General features: G+C 37.5%; 2 protein-coding genes across 7 annotated transcripts; both read left to right on the top strand.

The window, feature by feature from the left end:
- Positions 1–547: 547 nt before the first annotated feature.
- LOC127660888 (protein TSSC4-like) lies at positions 548–3,036 on the top strand. Of its 6 annotated transcripts, none has more exons than XM_052151390.1 (4): positions 548–697; positions 907–999; positions 1,300–1,321; positions 1,500–3,036. In XM_052151390.1, exon 4 carries the CDS (start codon positions 1,575–1,577, stop codon positions 2,484–2,486), a length of 912 nt encoding a protein of 303 aa, XP_052007350.1. In that variant the 5' UTR covers positions 548–697; positions 907–999; positions 1,300–1,321; positions 1,500–1,574; the 3' UTR covers positions 2,487–3,036. The 6 variants fall into 6 exon arrangements, with proteins under 6 accessions (XP_052007350.1, XP_052007324.1, XP_052007341.1 ...); XM_052151364.1 differs by having other exon boundaries at positions 907–1,016; positions 1,500–3,035; XM_052151381.1 differs by having other exon boundaries at positions 1,300–1,317; positions 1,500–3,034.
- A 1,038-nt stretch (positions 3,037–4,074) lies between these two features.
- LOC127662876 (anoctamin-9-like) lies at positions 4,075–19,833 on the top strand. Its single transcript, XM_052154267.1, has 24 exons — positions 4,075–4,313; positions 6,324–6,380; positions 6,782–6,913; positions 7,012–7,163; positions 9,445–9,494; positions 9,828–9,886; positions 10,034–10,119; positions 10,209–10,343; positions 10,493–10,586; positions 10,757–10,817; positions 10,905–10,987; positions 11,070–11,174; positions 11,395–11,559; positions 13,791–13,827; positions 13,916–14,027; positions 14,182–14,239; positions 14,318–14,415; positions 14,674–14,870; positions 15,074–15,226; positions 15,335–15,482; positions 17,143–17,259; positions 17,420–17,513; positions 17,717–17,829; positions 17,974–19,833. Exons 1-24 carry the CDS (start codon positions 4,293–4,295, stop codon positions 18,014–18,016), a joined length of 2,370 nt encoding a protein of 789 aa, XP_052010227.1. The 5' UTR covers positions 4,075–4,292; the 3' UTR covers positions 18,017–19,833.
- Positions 19,834–22,788: the final 2,955 nt, after the last annotated feature.

Consider the following 22,788-nt stretch of genomic DNA (forward strand, 5'->3'; position numbering starts at 1 on the left):
ACATTCAAGGTCAATATGTCAAACAATATGACCTATCTATACGTTTTTCTTTTCCCTAGAATACATTTTTAATGAAAGACCCAGTAGTAGCTACAGATCGACTGTTTGAGTTCTTAGAGCATTTGCTCCCTCTACTGGTCAGTTAACAGACTTTTCGCTTACATATGTAAACTACATTACCCACAAAGTATTTAAATGCAGAAGTAAACGATAGCAGGGTAAACTTGTATAGCGGTGAACGGGAGACCACAGCAAATATATTTTTTTCTTATTCGTTTGCTCCGTCAGCAAAATAAAAATACTATTATGCTTTCACAGCCTTCCAAAAGAAGATAAAATAGATAGATTTGGAGATTTTCGGTCACTTGTATGACAAACACCATTGTAGCTGTAATAAATCGTTTTTTTTTTTAAACTTATTCCAGGGAAATATAGTACAAAGTAAAATGTTAGAAATGTACAAAAATAATTTTAAAAATTGCACATATAAAAAAGTTTGCCAAATTTACGGCGCTACATGAGGCGGAAATACGTCATCATAGTCTATACATACGATGTACTTGTGGACTCACTGCGAGCACGGATCAAATAAAAACAATGTACTAATGACAGATGTTTTATATCTTTTTTATTAATTTCATTAAGATTGAAGTTTAGAGTAAGTCGGGTTGCAAAGTTGGTCGTCACATTTAGGCAGGTTAGTAGCGTTAGCTGTGGTGTTTCCTTTGTGCGAATTAGTTAGCGTAACATGCTTGCACAGATAATGATTGTGTTCCCTGGCCATGCCATGTCATGTAATGATGATTCGAATAAAATAAAAAAGGGCTGTAGTTTTTACATTTAGCATATTTTGTATATCTTCTAATTTAGTAAACGTTGTTTCACTGTAAGCTTGTATCTCTACAGCATATAGGCCTGAAGTCTGAACGCCATTGCCATGAGTTTCATCAACAGTATGGATGGGACGATTTCAGCTAAACTAAGCAGGTCACAGTACTTGTGAGTCATCAACACTAGTAAGATACCTGCATACACCAAAACATTATTTCAGCTTTTTTCTAAATTAAGGTAGTAAATGCTTTTTAAAGAGTAGTACTATTACAAAGCAGGTGAGTTCAGATGATAACCACATTTAAGTATCACAAGATTTGTCTGGAAAAGTGTGTTTCAATGCTAATAATTATTAATATGTTGAAATTGATGTGCTTCATTATGTCATTAGATTTACTGCCGTTTACAGTATAACTATTTGTATGTTTACTGAGTGAAATTCTCTTGGTTTTTTTCTGGTTCCTACAGGTGTCTCAGGAACCTTTGGTGAGTAAGTAGTTACTTATATGCTTTCCTCTACATAGTTCATGTAGTTGGTTTCTTTATCAGAACTAACAAAAAAATCCTATTTACTGTATTTATTACTATTTAAGTGTACTAGCAGGAGATTGTAGTACATCTCAATTACAAGTGTTTTAGTCAACATTTCTTTCTTTGAATTTCTGTAGGTCCTCCACTTAGTATCGCTGTGTAAATATCCAGCTTCTAATAATCCCTCTACCTAACCTCAGAGCAGTGGTATTATGACTGATCCAAAATGCAAAGAAAAGGATGCCCCTAACAGCCTGTCCAATAGAGATGCCATTGAACTTCCTGATGATCTGTCTTTAAGCGACTCTGATTCTGATGAGCCCACAGAGCATTTTAGCAGAAAGGTTGAGGACTTGTCTTCCTCGGAAGAGGAAGAAGATGCTCGGCCTCGCCTGCCTGTTCCTCAGTACAATCCCACCTTCAGACTGACAGGTGGGAGCTCTGGTTTCTGTGATCGTAGCAAGGACATCTTCACACAGTTGGATAGTGCTGCAAAGCTCACTTCTAAACAGCTAGGTGAAGACAACATTCTTGATGGTATGTTTGCGCGTCCTGCTCCACCGTCACCTCCAGATGTAGCTCAAGGGAAGTGTGATGTTGACCCAGAGGCAACCAAAACACAACCTTTGGGTAAAAAGCTCCCAAACTATCTTGCACATCCTGAGCGCTGGACCCACTACAGCCTTGAAGATATCCCTGAAACCATTGACCAGGTGGCTCCTCAGGACATACAAGGGCTTCAAGAAAGCAAGAGGTCTCAGAATGCCGTGTTGGAGACTTTTACTCCAGCTTTCAATCAGGATCATGCCAGCAGCTATGATAACAAGATTGTGTTCACTAAACCCAAGAGCAAAGATCAAAGCAGGAACAAACTTGACCATCTTAGCAAGGAAGAGGTTGGACTTAAACACTTGGATGATGGACAAGATAATGAAGAAGGAGAGTCTACACCTCTTCATCACCTTGGCTCATGGAAGAATGAAGAGAAGAAAAGGAAGTGGTTTCCTGAGAAAGAGAAGGAAGAGGAAGACAAAAAGGTGACCAGTGTTGTCTTCAACAGTGGCAGGAAATTAAACCGCAAACGTTTTCGTAAAACAATTGAGGATGAGGAAGGCGCAGAGTGAACTTTAATCCTTAAAAACTTGTTTTTATGTTTGTATGGACATGAAACCTCCCATTATTTTGTATTACCAATATTGTTTTTGGCATTTCTGGGTTAATGGCTCAATGAAAATGATCAAGTAATAAATTACTGACTTCACAAAGTATCCTTTGCATAAATTAGCTGTCACTTGTCTGCAGTGGTATCAGTGTTTTAGTGTATGCAAAACTATTCTGAAGTACTGTGTCAGTTTTTATGATCACTTTTCATAAACTCAATTATGTATGTACTTTAAGATGATATTAAACAACGGTCCAGTGTCTTGACATGACAGTAAACGTATAAAGCTCAATGTTTTGCATGCCCATATTTGTATGAATGATGAGCGATGCAAATAAGGAGATTAATTACAGCACAAATAATACTGTATCCAGATCACAGACAAGTCTGTAACCTCTGGAAAATATGAAGCACTTAAATGACTTAATTACTTAAAGCTCAATCAACAGCATTTGTGGCATGTTGATTACCACAGAATTAATTTTGACTTGTCCCTCCTTTTCTTTAAAAACAAAAGTACTTAAAATGGTTAATGGGGCCATTTGGAGTGTTTAAAGGCCAAAATTATAAGCTTTTCATTTTATAAAAGCATTTATATTAAAGCTTCTGTTAAAACTCATGTATTATTTGATACGTAAAATTTTAGAGTTTGTTGACTACTACATCATGGCAACTAAGTTGTAAACTTGGCTATAACATTACACATAAAAGGTTAGAAAGTTATTTTATCACACTAAAATCATGTTCAGACATTGTTTATGTCTTGTGGCTATACTTTTGAAAAAGTGAGTATCAAAAGTCATTTTAATATTTTATTTCCAGGAACCCCCTATTTTTTGTACTTTTATCATAAAAGCCTATTTTATGATAAAAGTAATGTTGGCATAAGTAGTTTGAATGAATCTTTCACATTATTTCTTAAAAAAAAAAAAAGCGGTAAAATAATGTTTAAATATATATATATTTGAAAAACCTTTGTACACTAAATTAAAGTCAGGTGGGGCTACCAACAAGGAAATAAACAAATGAAATATTTTGACATTTTTATTAACCACATTTTGTTCAGGTCAAATTGAGTATCACTAAGAAATCTTGTAATTTGTGACTCAATCCATGATATTTGTACACACACAAATACACCTTAAAAAATACCTTTTTTTTTTTAATTAAGTTGTGTGCACTCACGTGTATCCAAGATGCAAAAGATGTATTTTCATATATTTTACCTGATGGGTACACCACTTCACATATTTACATTATTTTTTTATTGTATTTATTTAAAAAAAAAAAATATATATATATATATATATATATATATATATATATATATATTTGTGTTTTTCTTAAATGTATGAAACCAGCATATAAACAAACATTATATTTCTATGAACTTGATGCATTTCATAATCTTGGACAACCTTATTTGTCTATGTCCCATTGATTGTGGTCATTGGTTCAAACTAAGGAAGAGTTTCGATCGAGTCTCAGCCTCGCCCTTTAACTAACGTAACACGATGACGTCTCAGATCTAACCTGGATTTGTACTGTAATGGCACGAGCATACCTTCGAGCTCGAAATCTCTCACACTTGCGATTTGAGGAAACGCGGAAGAGTGCGACAAGTTGCTTTCGATCAACTAACTGATCGAGCCAGTTTTAATGTCTCATTGTAGTTGGATCCGCCGGTCTTCGGCTAGGTGAAGATAACCGAGGCGAGACTGACATCAGTCTGCCAGAACTGCACTACTTTGAAAACTTTGATGTGAGGATGTACTTCACTGATCGAGAGGTAAGACAGACCGGCAGATGTTTTTCTTCTGTGTGTTTCTTGAGTTTTTGCACTTCGCTGGTGCATCTAACTTATGGCACAGAGGACATGTACCTATTCCTCTCTTTTGCCACTTTAATTGAAATGACGTGTACGTTTATTATTTAACTGGACAGAATTAGACTTCTGAGCCCTCATATCAAATGCACAAACACAAGAGTATTTCGTGACATCTGTTTAAATATGATTTTGGAAGTGTATGTTTTCAGCCCTTTTAAAAAGATAAGTTTCAGTATACAGGAGACAGTAAAAACAAAATAGTTTATATTTTTATAAGAAAAATGTTGTACATACTGTCATAAACATCTTTGGCTTTTTTAATGCATTACAATATATTCCACAAAACTGTTTAAAATAGGGATGTCAATGTTTTTGCTCAAGACAATGCCTTTATAGTTTCTTGTTTTCCATGGATGCATGTATTCTTATGGGCTGTATAATAACTCATTCAAGTCTCATTTGGATTATGAATACATTGTTTGGTGTAGTTATTCCAGACAGGTTTAACAATCATCTGAATTGAACATCTTGTTGCAAAGACCGATCTGAAAAGAGACTTTGATATGACTGTAAACATAAATGTTGGTGCAAAAAGCCTTATGTTTTACTCTGTCATGTCATTAATTTAATTATGATGGCCATAATGTTATGTAATACAATCTGGGTATCACTTTACAATAAGGTTCTAATTCATTAACAATGCATTAGGTATAATGAACTAACAATGAACAATATATTTTACAGCATTTATTCATCTTTGTTAATGCTAGTTAATACAAATAAAATTGTTCATTGTTTGTTCAAAGTGCATTAACTGATGTTAACTAATAAAACTTTTGATTTAAAAAATGTATTGAAATTAACATGAACTAAGATCATAGTTCATGTTAACTAATGTTGTTAACTAATGTTCTCAAATGGAAACTTATTATAAAGTATTACCATAATCTCTTCAATAATGCTCTCTCTGTTTAAGGGGTCTCTTTCTATTACGCAAATTTATCATGTAGGTTTTTATATTGCGAGTAAGATGCATGTGCCAAAACTGAATGAATAATGGTTCTGTTGTGGTAGAGCAGGTTAGTTGTCATGAGGTGCTGCTTTGAATGTCATGGAGCAAGATTTTTAATTGTCAAAAGATTTTGTTGTTTTATTTACTGTGGCTTCAATTTATGGCAGTTGTGAGTAATACTAGTCTCTGCTCTGGGGGGCTACTCTTGCACTTTCTCTTTCTGACTTTCTGACACACAAATAAAAATGGAGCAAACACTTGAAGTCGGTATTTGAACCGCTTTGCCAAAGGCATGTCTGGACCTGTAGTCAAATCAGTGGTAGTAGATGCTGTCAGAAGAGAAAGAGAAATGTGGATAGAGAAAAAAAAGGGAAAACTATGCTTTTCTGTATTGCATATTAGTACTGGGTGTTTTGTTTTTGTCTGCTGTCTATTGACTAATGTTTTAATGATGCTATTGTCATTTATTTGTCTGCCCAGGGACTACAGATGACATTTAGCTCTGTAGCTAATTCTGAATTTCACTTCAATTTACTTACATTTCACTTAGTATTTTGATTAGTGACCAACAGATTTTTTAATATGGTCTCAGACTTTTGGACCCCTCTCTATATGGGCAATTTGTTGTACATAAAGCATGTTACTTTTTATGTATCAGTGACCACTTAGTGGATTGCATATGAAGACATTTTCTTTGCATTTGAGTTGAGATAAGATTTGACTTCACAAAATTGCCTGTATGGCTCTGCCTGTCAATTTGATTAATGTTCACTGTCCTCTGCCTCATTTAAAGGATTAGAGCGGGTTGATTTATTACAAGTAGACTTGAATGTACTGTAACTTCTGTACACAATGCATGATGAACAGTTGCAATTTATCTCTAAATCTTACAATTCCTAGAGACATTTGTACATATTTTAGAGGGTGTTACAACTCTCTATTATTCCTATGTGTTGCAGGATGCTATGGCTCTGCACGAACTGGACAGTGGAGATGAGCATTTACTCTCAGCACAGGTAGGAAAAGAGACCGGATATGTGTGTGTTTCTGTGCATTTGTTGACCAACTGTCATATCACAGTCACCATAATCATTTCTACTGGGGCACACACTCAGTTTTGCTGGCACTGTATAAAGACAAATGCAAAGCACATGATTATACTGTATCTTAACACACTATGATCATGTGGTCACACATTCACATGCCCTCTTCCCCTGCATGACCTAGACTTGACTATCCTAGAATTGCTGGGAAAATCAGGCGACAGACACAGACACTGGACATCCCACAAAAACCACAGTCAGCAGTTACTGTCATAATTGCTGCATCATGTTTTTCTGATCAGTAATTAATATTGTCAGCCAATGAGCTTTTGTTGTCTTTACTTTGTGTGTTTCTGTACTTGTGTTTTATTCAGTATAACTCGTACGTTACTCGATCTTATGACTATGTCCTGGTGGCTGATAAGGTTGAGGACAATGAGGCCCAAAATTTCAAGAAGCAGGAGGCGTTTATTAACGAACTGAAACAGAAGAACATGAAAGTTTCTGTACGTAATATTGTTATTGCATGCTAATTCTGCAACTTTCAGTTGATTTTGTCAACTTGTCTTACATAAGCTTCTCATTTCTCATTACTGTTGAACAGAGCATTGAACATGTTGGAAAGATATTCTTCGGTGTCTGTGCCCCTGAGGAAATGTTTGCAAAGTACAAATTTTTGCTAAAGGTTTCTGATGGCTGCAACTGGAGTGAGGAGCTAAATTCTTGTCAAGATAAAAATGTCCCATTCTCCACCAGGTAAGGTTGTCCTAAATGTTGAGGATTTAATTTGCTAAACTCTTTAAAGGAATATTCAATCAACAGCTTTTGTGACATAATATTAATCACCACAAAAAATTTAAAATAATTGACTCATTGACCTGATGATGTAATGGCAGTAAGCACTTTAAGTGATTTTATTACACTTACATCATGTAAAATAGAGATTTTGTCACATTAAAATAATTTTGTATAATGTTTACATCTTGTGTCTGTACTTTTGAAACAGTGTGTACATAAACATTTATGGACTGGCCCCATTTACTTTAATTGTGAGTGCCTTACTGCACTGAAAAGCCTAATAAGTTGACTAATTAATTGACTTGATTAAACTGGTTTTCTTTGTTGAATTAAGTAATGATATCTCCAAAAACTTGTGTAATTATATTTACTTAACTTGGTGTTATAGAATGAACTATTTAAGTTAAAGGGACAGTTCACCCAAAAATGTTAATTCTCTCATCATTTACTCACCCTCATGCCATCCCAGATGTGTATGACTTTCTTCTGCTGAATACAAACTAAGATTTTTAGAAGAATATTTCAGCTCTACAGGCCCATACAATGCAAGTGAATTGTGGCCAGAAATCAGAAAAAGTAATCCATAATACTCCAGTGTTTTAATTCATGTCTTCTCAAGAGATATGATAAGTGTGGGCGAGAAGAAAACCAATAAGTCCTTTTTTACTATAAATCTCCACTTTCACTTTCAAATGTGAAAGTGAAACTGAACAGGAGCCACATGTGACTTACAGATGTGAAAGTAGAGATTAATAGTAAAAAAAACAGACTTTAATATTGATTTGGTTCTCACCCACACTTATCATATCACTTATGAAGATATGGATTTAAACACTGTAGTCTGATGGATTACTTTTATGCTGCTTTTTGTACCTACAGATTTCTGGCCACTATTAACTTGCATTGTATGAACCTACAGAGTGGAGTTATTCATCTAAAAATCATAATTTGTGTTCTGCAGAAGAAAACAAGTTATATACTGTACATCTGGGATGGCGTGAGGGTAAGTAAATAAGGAGAGAATTAATTTTTTTAGGGTAAACTACCCCTTTAAGGTAACTAGACCCAAGAAGACTAATCTCAGATTTGGTATTTAAATATTGTTGTTTCTACTTAACAATTTTTATTGAATTGATTCAAATGTCAATTATACAATTATACAGCTCAAATAAAGAAGATTTTAATGGATTTTTGGTAAACCATAAAATAAACTTTATTCTCCACAGAAATGCATATATACCTCTACCTCAGGTGCACATGCACTAGCAGAACTGAGATAGTGTTAACATGGTCCAACGTGACCAAAGGGGGTCAAATTTCCACAGATCATGATATCACACGATACCTTTTGAAACCAAAAATTATAAATAATGCTATAGGGCTGAAACCTCTCTGAATTCTTAATAACAACTAAGTAAATTCCTCCATAAGTAACCTTTGAACATGGCAAAAAACAAAAAAATAAAATCTGGAGTATAGAACTTTTCCAGTGTTAAAATAATTTCTCCTATTCCAGCTTAATATGCAGAGATATTTATCAGTAAACCATACATAGATTCATTTTCTTGAAAACTGTAAACACTGTCTCTGTGCCACTATAAAAAGTCCTGTTTTTTCTTTTTTTTTTGAGGAAACCGCTTAGACCCACCCCAACAACATTACTCAACCAATGCTGTGAGTTGGGGCAAGACTATCTTACTGTTTGAACAGCTGCAGACAAGACAGCGTAATCAGAAAGTTGTTTTTTTATTTTTGCAATTCCATTCGGTGGCGCTAGTGGCGCAGAAACTAAATGGTTCAGCTTTAAAGCACCAAGGGATTGTGGGTATTCCCCATAGCCTCAGTTTTGTACTTAATTTTTTTAGTTATTAACACTTAAAAGTCTATGGATTCTTAAGATAAATAAGTTCAAGGAGCATAGATATTTGAGATTATGAGCCCAAAACTTGACATTTCAAGAAATGTTTTATTTAAAATGTAAATTTTCCAGTAATTACAACTTTAGCATTTAAAGTGTGTAAACGTGATTTTTCCTTTTTTTAATTTTTTTTTACGAGGGGCAAGTTGGATATTTAATCTTATGCCACAAATGCTGTCGATTTATCTTATCTTGTACTAAACCCGGTACATTCTTCAAATGCATTTGCAATTAAAATGCATTTTCATCTGCAAAAGGAAAAAACTAATTATCCACCCAAAGCTTTTGTACTAAGTCTCTCTCTGTTGCTTTGTTTCATAGAATCAGGATTGTCCACTTTGTCTTACACAATACATTTATAGGATCAGGAGGTAGGTTAATGTGGTGCAGATCTTCCCTTCTTTGACTTTTTCACATTCACATCTTTTCCCTCCCATTATTTTCTTCTTGAATCATTCTGAACCCCACAGCTAAGAACTCCAGTCTGTAGTATGAATTCCACTTTCCATCTTTGAACCTTTAAACATACTCTCTACAAGAAAATTATGTGTCACAGGTATGTGATGTAAATGTTGTAAATGATGAGTGAGAGAAGACACCCCGTCAAATTATATCTTGAGTTATTTATTAAATGTTGAAAGAAGCCAGTCTTGGATGACCTTCTCTCATATTAGTAATGTTTACTAAATCTCCACTGTTCATAGAGGGTCTTGAAGATTTGCTAAAGAAAGGTGTTTTTGAGTCCATTTTCTGTCTGCATGAGGTAAATGTCTTTTAAACCTTTTTTTTTTTTTTGTTCTATTCAAATCTTCTATTGTCCAATCATTGTATAAAATGTCATCATTTCAGCATTCTGAGCATTTAAAGTATAAATAGTAGTGCTTGTATCATTGTTTACTCTTCTCTTAAGAAAAACGAGCAGAAGAAACTAAAGAAGAAGTGGGCAAGCTGGTTTTCAGTATTGTTGCTTTTTAAACAGCCAGTCAGTGATGTCAAGTACGTTGTACTCCTGTCTTCATCTTGTTCTCTGTCCCTTGGATATTGTCTGCCTTTTCTATGTCATCTATTGACATATGTATTTTTAGGGACTATTTTGGGGAGAAAGTGGCACTTTATTACCTGTGGCTGGGCTGGTACACACGCATGCTCATCCCTGCAGCTGTTATTGGTGTTGTTGTGTTTTTGTATGGTGTTGCCTTCTTCAATACCAGTCCGCTCATGTGAGTATAGTAATAGCCATTTTTACCTGTATGTCGTTGTAAAGGCAGAAGACAGATCAAATGCAAAACAAGTTTGTTGTTAATTCAGACCAAATGATCTCTATAAATAAATAATCTTTATAAAGGCCCTTTTCATTGTGTTATTACAGTAAAGAAGTCTGTGACTCCAACATCCTCATGTGCCCAAGATGTGACAAGAAATGTTCTGTGTGGAACCTGTCTGACACCTGTACATACGCCAAGGTCAGTGAATTAACATGTAGCTGTTTTATTAAAGCATGAGTATTTTGTAAGATGTCATTATTGTATGTTGTGTATATTATAGTCATATATGGTGTAATCAAATTCTACCTGTGATTTTCTATGTCCTCCTGACCGCTTAGTAAATGCTTTTATTTGGAATTTACAAACAGGTGAGCCAGCTATTTGACAATGAAGGGACAGTGGCATTTGCCATGTTCATGGCGATTTGGGGTGAGTTTTTGTCCTTTAGCTAAGCAGAATGCATATGTCTTCTATATGACATTGGTATACTAATGTATTGTGATGCTGTTTAAATAGCCACACTGTTCTTGGAGCTGTGGAAGAGGCATCGAGCTTTTTATGTGTCAAAGTGGAACATGTTTGATTGGTGTGAAGAGGAGGTAAGGGATCTTTATTGTCATTAATGTTGGAATATTTATTATGCATCATCTGATTGAGCCGAATGAGTCTTTTTGTCCATAGGAAGAATTGATTTTGGAGATTGTGAATAATCCCCAGTGTAAAACAAAAGAGTACAGACACTCCTATATGCGCAGCATACTGGAGCTTCTTTTGGTCACACTAGTGGTGAGAAACAAATTTTGCATGTTGTTGAAGATAATGTCTCCTGATAGCATTCAGTTTTAATTTCCTTTATTTTTTTGCATTCATTTTCCTGAATGTTCTTTATTCTCTCTGTTAAGAAACATTTTATATATTTACATTCATAATACAATGTTCAGGATTGCAAAAACATAATAATATAACTAATGATGTAAACAAGTACATCTTTTTCTTTTGTGTTCAGTTGGTAGTGATCATTGGTCTGGCCAATGCTCTGGTGATCTGCCGTGTTTTAGCTGCAATTGTGTTTTCTGACAGCGACTGGCATTTTCTGAGTAATTATGCCTCCACAATAGCCATGCTATTTGGTGCAGTGCTGCACTACATCACTATTCAGGTTATGACTCGGGTATGTTCTGACAGATGAGCTCTATCTAAAAAGAGTAAAACATTGGTTTGATAAAGAATCTAGAATCTATCTGACAAAGAGTATAATACTGTAATGTTATGTCTATCTGAAAAACAAGCAAATGTGTACAGAGCCCCTTAGAGGACAGAGTGGGAATTTTTTTCTGAAATAGTTTTGCATGCCCTCCCAATAACTTTTCCATAGTATTACTACAGTAAACATGTTCTGACCATGATATTTGTAGTGAAACCATAGCAACAAATGTTAAACCATGGTTACTCTATGGATACCGTATACTGTATTTAAACCATGGTTTCTGCAAAAAACAAAACATGGGCGACCCCTTAAAATCTGCGTCGGGTCCAAAGTGGGGTGCTATATCATGAAAAAATGTACGCTTAAAATGTTCAAGTCCCTGTATACATAAGTCAGGCATATGTGGTATCGTTTGAAAGCTTAGAATCTGATCTTTTCAGATTCCCATCACTTCTGCATTTTTGTTACTTAAAATAACAAAATAAGGCCTCAGAACATTTGCATTGGAAATTAGCGCCTCCTAGAGTTAATGGGGTAGAAATATTTATATCAAAACAAAAGTCCATCACATAGCACCTAAATGGACATGTCATATACCAAATGAAAGCTCTCATTCTCAGGAATGTGACAAAAATTTTCAAAAGAATCATAAAATTAAAATATGTAAGATAACAAAAACAAACGTCTCTTTTATGCACCGATCACTGCTGCTGTAAGCCCCAAATAGACAAAAACTTTATATCTGCATTTACCTTAGTCAGCCATTGTTTACTTTCCTGTGAGCTTGCTTGTTTGATTAATCCAATGTTATATATTAAATGTCCAGAACAAAACAGGTGGTCCCACAGGAAAAGCATGCTAAACAAATCATCTGAAATATATGTTATCTACTATTGATGAAAACATTAGTGACTGCAAAGGGGAGGATCGTAGCTTTCTAATGATACCTAGATTGAGCTTCTAGTCCAGTCAGAGGCAGAGATATTCGATGAATCAACGATGATGGTGCATGAACTGAAAATTAGGCTGATTGTCTGACGAGCACATCTGGGAGGGCTAAAATGCATTAGAGTGGCACTTACATTTCAGATCTGCATTTTGTGATGGAAGGTGATAGAGGAAAAAATATTTTTTTCTAGTACTTCCTGCTATCTAGTGGAATAAAATAAGAGGGAGGGAGCTGGGGTGAAAAGAACCAGAATTACATGCTTGAAAATTAAATAAAAAATACTACTACTACTAATAATAATATTTGATTGTAACCATATACAATAATAATTGAGTATTTGGAGTATTTTTTTTATTTGGAGGGTTCTGTAAAAAAATGTGGCAATTTTTTTGCAATTAGTCCAAAGTGTGATCGGGGAGCTTTTAAATTTGAGTGTGAAAAATTGCGGACGGCAGCCCAAAATAGTTTAAGGGGTTAACTTACTTTTTATAGTTACAATACAATATCAAACCATGGTTTCCACCAAAAAAAAGTAATAGTTACTACAGTATTAATATAGTAAAACCATAGTTAAACTATGGTATTTGTATTGTAAAACCATAATAACCACAAAATAATGATTTTTATTACTATAGTTTTCATTTTCATGTGTTATCACTATGATCTCACTATGAATATCATGGTTAAAATATGGTTACTGTGGTTAGACAGTTTTAAACTTATTGCGAGGGAATGCAAAACTATTGCGATGGAACGCAATCATTTTTGCAGGGAATGCAAATCTATCTCAGAAAAAAATGCCTGCCCTGTCCTTTAAGGGGCTTTGTAATTTTAATATACTGTGGGGTTCAAATTTTTTTACATTTTTAAATACCACATTGATTTTTTTTTTCATTTAAACATGGAAATTAATCCATACATTTTATATAAAAAAAAATGAAAACTGAAAATATTTCATTTTAAAATGGAGAAGAAAAATCAAAGATTCTGCACAATTTCTTGCTTTTTAGTGATATGTAAGCAAATTTGTGTTACTGACCGTGTTAATTCCTGAAAATGTGATTACACTTTTCACTGAAATTGTTATACTTGTAATAAAACTAGAAAATAATGTTAAATAATAGCAATCTAACTTGTGGTCTCAGACATTTAAACCCCACTGTATGATTTTTTTAAGCAATTTTATGTTCCTTTTGTTCCTTGTTACTAGTGAAAAAATGCACTTCCTTATTTATTGTCTCTTCAGGTCAACAGAATTGTGGCCTTAAAACTGTGTGACTTTGGTGGGTATTAATAAACAATTTATTTGCATGTAATCATTTTTTGGGTAAAAAAAAAAATTAACTGACAAAAGGCATTATTTATTTGCAGAGAAGACCCGCTCTTTTGCAGCCACAGAAAAGAGCTTCACCGTGAAGATGTTTACATTTCAATTCTTTACTCTATTTTCCTCACTGTTTTATGTGGCGTTCTTTCTTGGAAGGTAAAGTGTCATCATTGTGTGTGTGTGTGTGTGTGTGTGTGTGTGTGTGTGTGTGTGTGTGTGTGTGTGTGTGTGTGTGTGTGTGTGTGTGTGTGTGTGTGTGTGCGTGTGCTTTTTGCATTTTGTTTTAAGCGTCTATTTATGATTTTTTCAGGATCAATGGCTATCCAGGAAAATACGTTCGAATAGCAGGTTATTGGAGACTAGAAGAGGTATGAGTAATGTCAGACTCCTATGTAATTGTAAACAAAAACCACAAAGGTCAGATTTTGGTTATTTCTCTGTTTCAGTGTCATCCAAGCGGCTGTCTCACAGATCTCTTCATCCAGATGGCTGTTATTTTGGTGCTCAAACAAACAATCAACAACATCATTGAGTTCACAGTGCCGTGAGTGTTGTCAAAAAATATGCAATGAAACCCAACAAAAATCTTTCCTTTTCACATTATACTGTTTAATACAAAAGAGCAGCTGAAGAACACATTGTTTGACAATACTGGGGTAATCTTTGCCTACTGTCTCTCAGACTGTTATATGTTACAGCTTTGATATGTCAGTTGCTTACACTTGTTCTCTCTCACATGTTCCCTTGATCTGTCTCCATCTGTTACCATCTCTGTCTTCTCTCCGTTTCTCTGTAAGTGCAGCTGGTTAAAGCTGTGTTTGAAGCGGACGAAAGCCAAGACGATGCGCAGAAAGTGCGGTAACTGTTTCAGAAAAGCATGTCGAGAGGAGGGGGGTAACTTCCACCCATGTGACCTCTGCAAGCTTCATAAGTGGCTAGACAACTATTACCTGAGTGATGTCAATGCTTTCAGCTTGTTTAATGAGTTTTTGGAAATGGGTTTGTATTTCTCTCATTTACTAGGTCTCATCAGAAGCATCTCTTTTTACTGTATCCAAACCTAGTGTGTTTCATATATTTGGTTATATTTGTTGTACGTAGATTTATGGACTGATCTTTACAGTATTTGTTCTTATGTGGCAATGATAAAAACTCATTGTCCTCTATTAAAACACATGCTTTCCTTTCCTGTGTGATTATAGTAATTCAGTTCAGTTTCACCACCATCTTTGTTGCTGCATTCCCTTTGGCTCCTCTTTTGGCTTTCATCAATAACATATTTGAGATCAGACTGGATGCCATCAAGATGGTTAGCCTTGAGCGCCGCCTAGTGTCCAAAAAGACCAATGACATTGGTAAAAGGCTACTGTGTTTGCTCTCTTATGTGTATGTATTTGTGTTAGTTTTCATCATCAAGTAATCACTTGCTTAATGTGCAGTGTGTTTCTTGTGTTTTGTGCCAGGTGTGTGGACTAAAATATTAGAAGCTGTTGGGGTGATGGCTGTCATTGCTAATGGACTGGTGATTGGTGTTTCTTCTGACTTCATACCCCGTCTGGTGTATCGTTACTATTATGGACCTTGTTCTAATGGCACTAGTACAGACCTGGAGTGAGTATCTGAGTTGTCTTAATTGAAAGATATTGAATGAGTCTGCGCTGTTAGGGTCAGATTTTATTTTTGCGATTGTCAACAAAAATTATAAGCCGATAACAATATTTTGTGAGTTGCCTTATTTTGCCATCAGATCACAGTTTTTCCTAGGAATTATGCTTTAAAAATTTACAAAGAGGTACAATAGCTTTTTATTATTATTGTTAAAAATAGTTTCCATTGAACACAGGCCAAATGTTTTAAAGAGAGACACAATGAAAGATAAATAGAAGATAAAAAATATAGAAAAGATTTTTAAAAAACATAATGATTGATATGATGTTTTATTTTGTACTTCTAAAACATTTTTGCACTTCTGTTTGAGCAGTTTAAAACAACAGAAGACTGAATTTTAAAATGCAGCCTTTTAAGGTTTAGTAACTGTCACGAACCCCGCTCCCTCGCTCCGCCCCCTCGAGCTTCCTCGCTCGTTTTGCTCCCTCGGGCTTCCACGCTCGTTTTGCTCGCTCAAGCTTGCATGCTTGTTTTTGCTCCTACGAGCTCACATGCTCGTACACTATCTCCCCCCTCGGGCTCACATGCCCGCTCCCAATCGCCAGAACATTATATACACCTGCACTCGTCTCAATCACCACATCATTGTTTACACCTGCACTCGCCTCTATAAATACCACAGCACATTCGTCTCACTCCTGTTGGTTATTGTATTTAGTTTCCCGTGTCCTTGCCCCCCCCCGCTAGTCTCGCCTAGTTTTGAACTCCTCTTGTTTACCCCTTAGCTTGCCAGCTCCCCTTGTTCCCCTGTCTTTGATCCCGCTAGTCCCGTCTAGTTCTACGCCATAGTTGTTAACTGTTTTCCCGGCTTCGACCTCCCGCTCTCGTTGACCACTCTCTCCCGGATTTGCTCCTTCTTTCTATTCTGATTCCCCGGCTCCGACATCACGCTCCCCTTTGACGCCTCTTCACTGGATTTGCCCTGTTTGTACTGTTGCCTGCTTTGTTGGAATAAAGCAGTTTCCTCCGACATTGTGACTGTCTCGTCTTGTGTTTGTGTGTGCGGGTTACAGTAGCCAAGCAAGGCCATTTAGCGATTTCAATCTTAATTCAATGAATCATGCTGCATTAATGGATATCATAACAATGTCTCGGAAGTCAAAGTCTGCTGGTTTTAAAGCATTTACCACATCATGAAGCCTATAGATAAGTGGTGGTTTCACAACTGTCACATCCATTTATGGTGTTTTTTCTGCATTAATTTGAAAATGAGAAGAAAAAAAAATATGGCATGTTCTTAGGTTTGCCAAGTTGCTAATCCTTCTACATAATGTGGCTTTTATTATTTCTGGATCATGCATTTGAATTGTGTTTTTACGAAGTTTGTTACTAATTAATTATAAATAAACCATTGTTTTTTTTGTATTGGGGTTTTCATGCATAGTTCATGCAATTATATGCCAATAGTTTTTATTTTTTCAAACATTTACTGATAAATACCTGTGGCGTATATAGTGGTGCATCCCTACTGAAGACCCATCTAAACCAGCTGAGTGCCAGGCTGGCAGACCAGCTAGACCAGCTCAGGCTGGTTTAAGGTGTTTTTATTTTTATTTTGGTACTGGACTACTGCTCTAATGAAAGTGTTAATTTTGTTTGGTAGCTGTATGACAGGGTATATCAATGACACTCTGGCAACAGCATACATGTGGAATACAAATGTGCGAGATGACTTCAAGGATAATATTGCAGAGTATGGATTGAATTTTTCTCAGTGCAGGTGGGCCAGTGACACTTTGCTTTTTCTTATACATAAATGTCACCTTTTACTTATGCAGATGATCTTGATTGCTTCATATTGTCTAATGAAAAACAAACGTTTCAGGTTTTACAATCCTGTGGATTTCAGTGAATGTGTACTGTGTATGTGTTTTCTACAGTTACAAAGACTACCGTAGTAACGAGGACCAGGCTCTCACCTCACAGTTTTGGCTCATTCTGGCAGTCCGCTTTGCCTTTGTTATTCTATTTGAGGTACAAACGTTAAAGCAATTTAACCTATGTTTCTATTTTATTTCCTTATTTCTGTAATTTGTAAGTTACCTGTATTTTCCTGTGAATGTTTTCACTTAAACACACATTAACACGTTTCTCTGGTGAAATATTGTCTTTCAGAAGTGATCTTAGTATCTTATTCTCTTTGAGACTTCTAAAAATGTGCACATCTCTCTGTTCAGCATGTGGTGGTGCTGTGCAAGTTTGTTGCTGCCTGGTTTATTCCAGACAATCCCATCAGAGTGAAGAATGTCAGGCTAGAGGACAAACTGAGACGACTTAAGAAGGAGCTTCAGTAAGTGTATAGAATGATATCATATAATGTAGGCATTACAAATTATAGGTATAGAATTGTTTGTCTTTACAAATTTCAGTATCACTTCTCTTTTTCCTCTCTGTGGTGCTGATTTATCTGATTTAGTTTTTCTGTCTCTAACAGGGAAATGAGTGTAAGGTATGACAGCAAATCCACTGAGGTGTGAACGATGGAGATCCAAACCAGATTCTGATCATAAAACTTGTTGCTGTCACAAGGATGTAAATAAAGATTTTTATATTTGACCAAGGTCATTATCTCACTGGCATTGATACAAGACTGCTTTCTCAGTGGGGGACATATCTCGAAGCACTTCCAGTGCCATCATTTCATCTCTTTACAGTTTACAGTTTTCCCTTAAAACAAGTCTTATTTGATCTACTCAAATGGCTGCACAGTACATTGTTGATTGTGTCATCACCGAATTGTATTTAACATGTTATATACATTTTGAGCTAAAAAAGTCAATTGGACTGTTTAAAAATAAAACTGTGAAAATATAGAATCAGGAAGCTGATTCTTGTTGTTTATTTACACCTGTCTGTGAGGGAAATTCCCATAAGCCTAAAAAGAATCCATTCATTTTGTTGATAAAATATTTGAGTATTTTTTTTAATTTTGTTTGGAAAGAGATTTTAAGAAAATACATTTGGGAATTTACTTTTACTTTTAAACAATTAAGCTTCCGAAAAGGTTTCCATTCTCAATTAAAAAGCATGCTTCATGAGGATTTCTTCAAATCTGAGGACATGATTTTCAGGGAAAGTATTTGTGAAAAATAAGGAAAATTATTCCAATGTGTATTTTGCTGTTTAAAATACTGTTCATAGCTTCTTTCAGTAACTCACTTTTTCAGTGTTTCTCCTCTGCTGTTTAATGTATTTTTGATATTGCCATATTGATGTAACATGTTGTAAGTTGTGTTCCAGGAATGGTAAAGTGATGAAGTAAATGTTCAAGACCAAGTTGTAAATAAAACAGTCAAATCTCCTTTTCTCCATAAGGTGTCAGCAGAAACCAATTTCAAAGAATGAATAGTTCTTTTCTACTAAGGAATTCCATGGTTGCCTTTGGACAATGTTTAGTGCATTTTCATGCAAGTTTCAAGTTCAGAAACTAATTTGTTTTTATACAGCATGTGAAGAAATTCATTTATTTTCTAATTGTTTTGATTTTCATATCATGACTCCAAACTAAACACTCAATCAGGGGCTAATCTTCTGAAGCCAATTGTAGTCCATACATTGTTTTATTATTATATGTACATTTTTAATGTATCTTGTAATAATAGCCCTAGAAGTGTCAAGCTTCTAAACTTCTAAGCAAGTGTTAAACTTTGAGGTGACATCTGTGAATCACGTTACTATGCATGCATGCACAATTTTGAGATGAAAATGCAGCAGTCACTAGTTTAGAAATGCAGTACTATGCCAACTCTATATGATTTCTTCCTCTTTAAATGTTGCTCGGTCATACATGGGGAACCGAGCAATTTCATTTGTGCATTTTTCAGTGGGTGTGTGGGGCTTTTCCATTCGGCCACATATGTACATGGCTCATACCGCACAAACATTTCAGTTACGTATGTATCCTCTGTTCCCTGAGATGACGGGAACGAGACATTGTGTGCTAACACTTATATTGGCTATGGTGTTTGAGCCCTGCCCTTTTATATAGCTGTCTGCAATAAAAGAAGCTGCCCAAACACCATTCCTCAGAAAGAAGCGCATTGCTCACACATTAGAAGAACTCGTCTTGTAGAGTGGCCAGTGTTCGCAATGTCTCGTTCCCTTTGTCTCAGGGAACCAAGCCGGCCGAGGCCGATTTAATCGTCTTGCTCCTCAAAGGAACTTTATGATTAAATCATTGTGGCAGGGCGGAGGGCGGGGCCAGGTCGTGATCATACACACCCAGTCCCTTATCAGGCAAATTAAGCCTCAGAGAGGGATAAAGGTTGACTGCGGAGGATTGTGCTGGAGAGAGAGATAGTTTACGGACATGTCCGTCATGTGTGTGATTGTTTCTGTTTAAGTTTTATATTAAAAATATTATTTATGTTGACAAGCCGGTTCTGGCCTCCTCCTTTCCATTGATCTCTTAACACTGGTGCCGAAACCCGGCAAGGAGGAGGGATACGCCGTAGTAGAGTTCTTGCCACTGCCGTCCACTCCAACGGAGCAGCCGCGTCCATCTGTCGGGGGATGAGGAGCCCAGCCATCTGGAAGAGGACGACGGCCACGAGGGGAGAAGGGGCTCCTAACCGACTGCCTGGAGTGGTCAAGGCCGCTGCCAGGGGCACAGGAGTCGCCTACCAGCCACTGAAACGCGGCGGGGTCTGAGACCGCCTACCGCGAGCGGGGAGGGGCTCGCTGCCGACCGCCTGGAGCGGGAGAACCACTGCCAGAGGCGGGGGAGACCCCTTCTGTTCCCCAAGAACGAGGCGGGCGTTCCGTCCGCCAGAGGCTGGAGGTCTGCCTCCGATCCGCCCGGAGAGGCGCGGCTGTTGTCCGTTAGAGGGTGGAGGAGTGGCCGAGGAACAAGCTATGGCGTATCGGAGAACTGACGAGTAAGTGTCGTTTCAATTTTACAGTGTTTTTTTGGGGGGGGGGGGTACTACACTGTTACAGGAAGTACCCCCCTATTTAATTATTTCTGTTTCCCTCCCCTTGTCCCCTCCCTCATCCAGGTAGATGGGGATGACCTGCCGGCAGACGGGGCAAGAGGCACGCCCCTCCCCAGGGAAAGAGGTGGGGGGGTGTACGTCATGCCGGGGGCTCCCCTACCTGAGAGAACGAGGGAGGACTGTGGCAGGGTGGAGGGCAGGGCCGGGTCGTGATCATACACACCCGGTCCCTTATCACTTATACGCGACTGCAGAGGATTGTGCGGGAGACAGAGATAGTTTATGGACATGTCCTACATGTGTGGGTTTGTTTCTGTTTAAGTTTTATATTGAAAATATTATTTATGTTGACAAGCCGGTTCTCGCCTCCTCCTTTCCATTGGTCTCTTTACAATCATCCTTCCTATAGTGGATCCGGCTTCAGGTGTGTGATACGCAGATATAGTCAATCCTTCATCCAATCGCTCTTGAAGAAATATGAGAATTTCATGTATGGGACAGTTTACTGGGTCTTTGCTATGTGAAAGACACCAATCAGTGAAAACATTCCATTTTAGAGCAGATGTGTCTCGTGGACGGCGCTCTGGCCTGTAAAATGGTGTTCATGACTGAATGCGTCAGTTCTGGTGCGTTTAGCGCGCTCCGTTCAGGGGCCACACATGTAGGTTCCACAGCTTGGGCTGGGTATGCCAGATTGTAACTTGTGCCTGAGAGAGGAGATCCCTCCTCTGCGGTATTTCCCATGGCAAGCTTTATAACATCTATCATTTTCAGAAACCATGGCTGATTGGGCCATTTCGGCGCAACCAATAGAATCGTTTCCTTGTCCTCTGGACAGTTTACACTGGCGGAAATGCATATTTGCATTTTGCTGGCCATTTGTGGGCCATTGTGTCTGCTCTCAGCAGTGCTTGGACTTCGAGTATCAGAGCGGACTGTTACGGTTCTCCACTGAGGCAAATAGATCGATTTTCCTAAATCCTCAGGACAGTTTGAGGATGAAGTCTCCATTTGGATTGACAATAGTTCCGGATTGTAGTTCAGAAGGCCTGAGACATATGTCACTCTTAGGGAAAAGATTTGACGCTCGCTCCACACGAGGAAGTGACCCGTCAGTCCCATCAATGGTGGTGAATGAATTCCGCCTTGGCGGTTTATATACGCCACCACTGTTATGTTGTCTGAGCGAATCAGAACATGAAAGTTCGCTATTTCCCACTGAAAAGCCTTTAAGGCTAGAAATACAGATGATAGGTCTTGAGATTCCAGTCTGTCTCAATGAGAGCTGACTGCGTGGACGTGGCCCAGACAGAGAATGCAGCTCTCATGTTGGTCTGAGAGCGGGATGTGTCTCTCACACAAGGAACTCTTTCAGAACGGCATCTTTTAAAAGACGCGAACACGTAGGCAGCTCTTTTAGATATATAAATAAATTTATATTTATATTTCACACAAAATACAATTGCTTTGTAAGGATACACAACACCTGCCGAAGCAGTGTGGGGAGTCAGGATCCTTGAGCGGTCCGTTTACCAGCGAAGTGTCAAGCAGCGAGGCGAGCAGGGGAGCGGAGAGTCTTCTCGTTGCCGTGAAGATTTTGCCCAATGGCTTGTGTAGCCTAATGTGGAATGACTTTGAAATGATTTTTTCTCGTACAATAAAAATCTGCCATGGATTTTACTTTGAGAATATTCTCTTTGCCTTTAATGTTTAGAGAGTGAATGGGGCAGTACACTTCCATGTTGGAGAATTGCGCTGGACAGAAGAGACCAAAAAAAAAACGTCTCGGGTTACATGTGTAACCCTTGTTCCCTGAAAAAAGCGGAACGAGATGCTGCGCTTTTGCTAAGCGCTACGGGGAACAATCCTGCATTGTGAACAGCTGTGAATTTGTGTGAAACACGTCAATGAACACTGACCTGAATTTATAGCCTCGGCTGGTGATGATCATTAGATGCACCTGTGGCCAGGCTATAAAATAGAGGCGTCACCAGCGTGTCGACAGACACCTTTTTCTGAAGAGCAGTCCTGGGACGTCCCAGTGCGGCAAAAAAGCGCAGCATCTCGTTCCGCTTTTTTCAGGGAACAAGGGTTACACATGTAACCCGAGACGTTCCCTTTACAAAAAGCTTCACTTTGATGCTGCGCTTTTGCTAAGCGCTACGGGGAACGCAATACCCACGCCGCCGCACTGGGGCTGTCCGGACCCCTACGGTTGTGAAGTGTGCTCACAAAAACGCGAGAGGTCCCAGACATGAGCTTGATGTCGACTCAAGGGCGTAAGAGCCCAGAGTAGCAGAAACATCTAGCCCATA

This window comes from Xyrauchen texanus, chromosome 2 (assembly GCF_025860055.1).
Source record: "Xyrauchen texanus isolate HMW12.3.18 chromosome 2, RBS_HiC_50CHRs, whole genome shotgun sequence".
Classification (NCBI taxonomy): Eukaryota; Metazoa; Chordata; class Actinopteri; order Cypriniformes; family Catostomidae; genus Xyrauchen; species Xyrauchen texanus.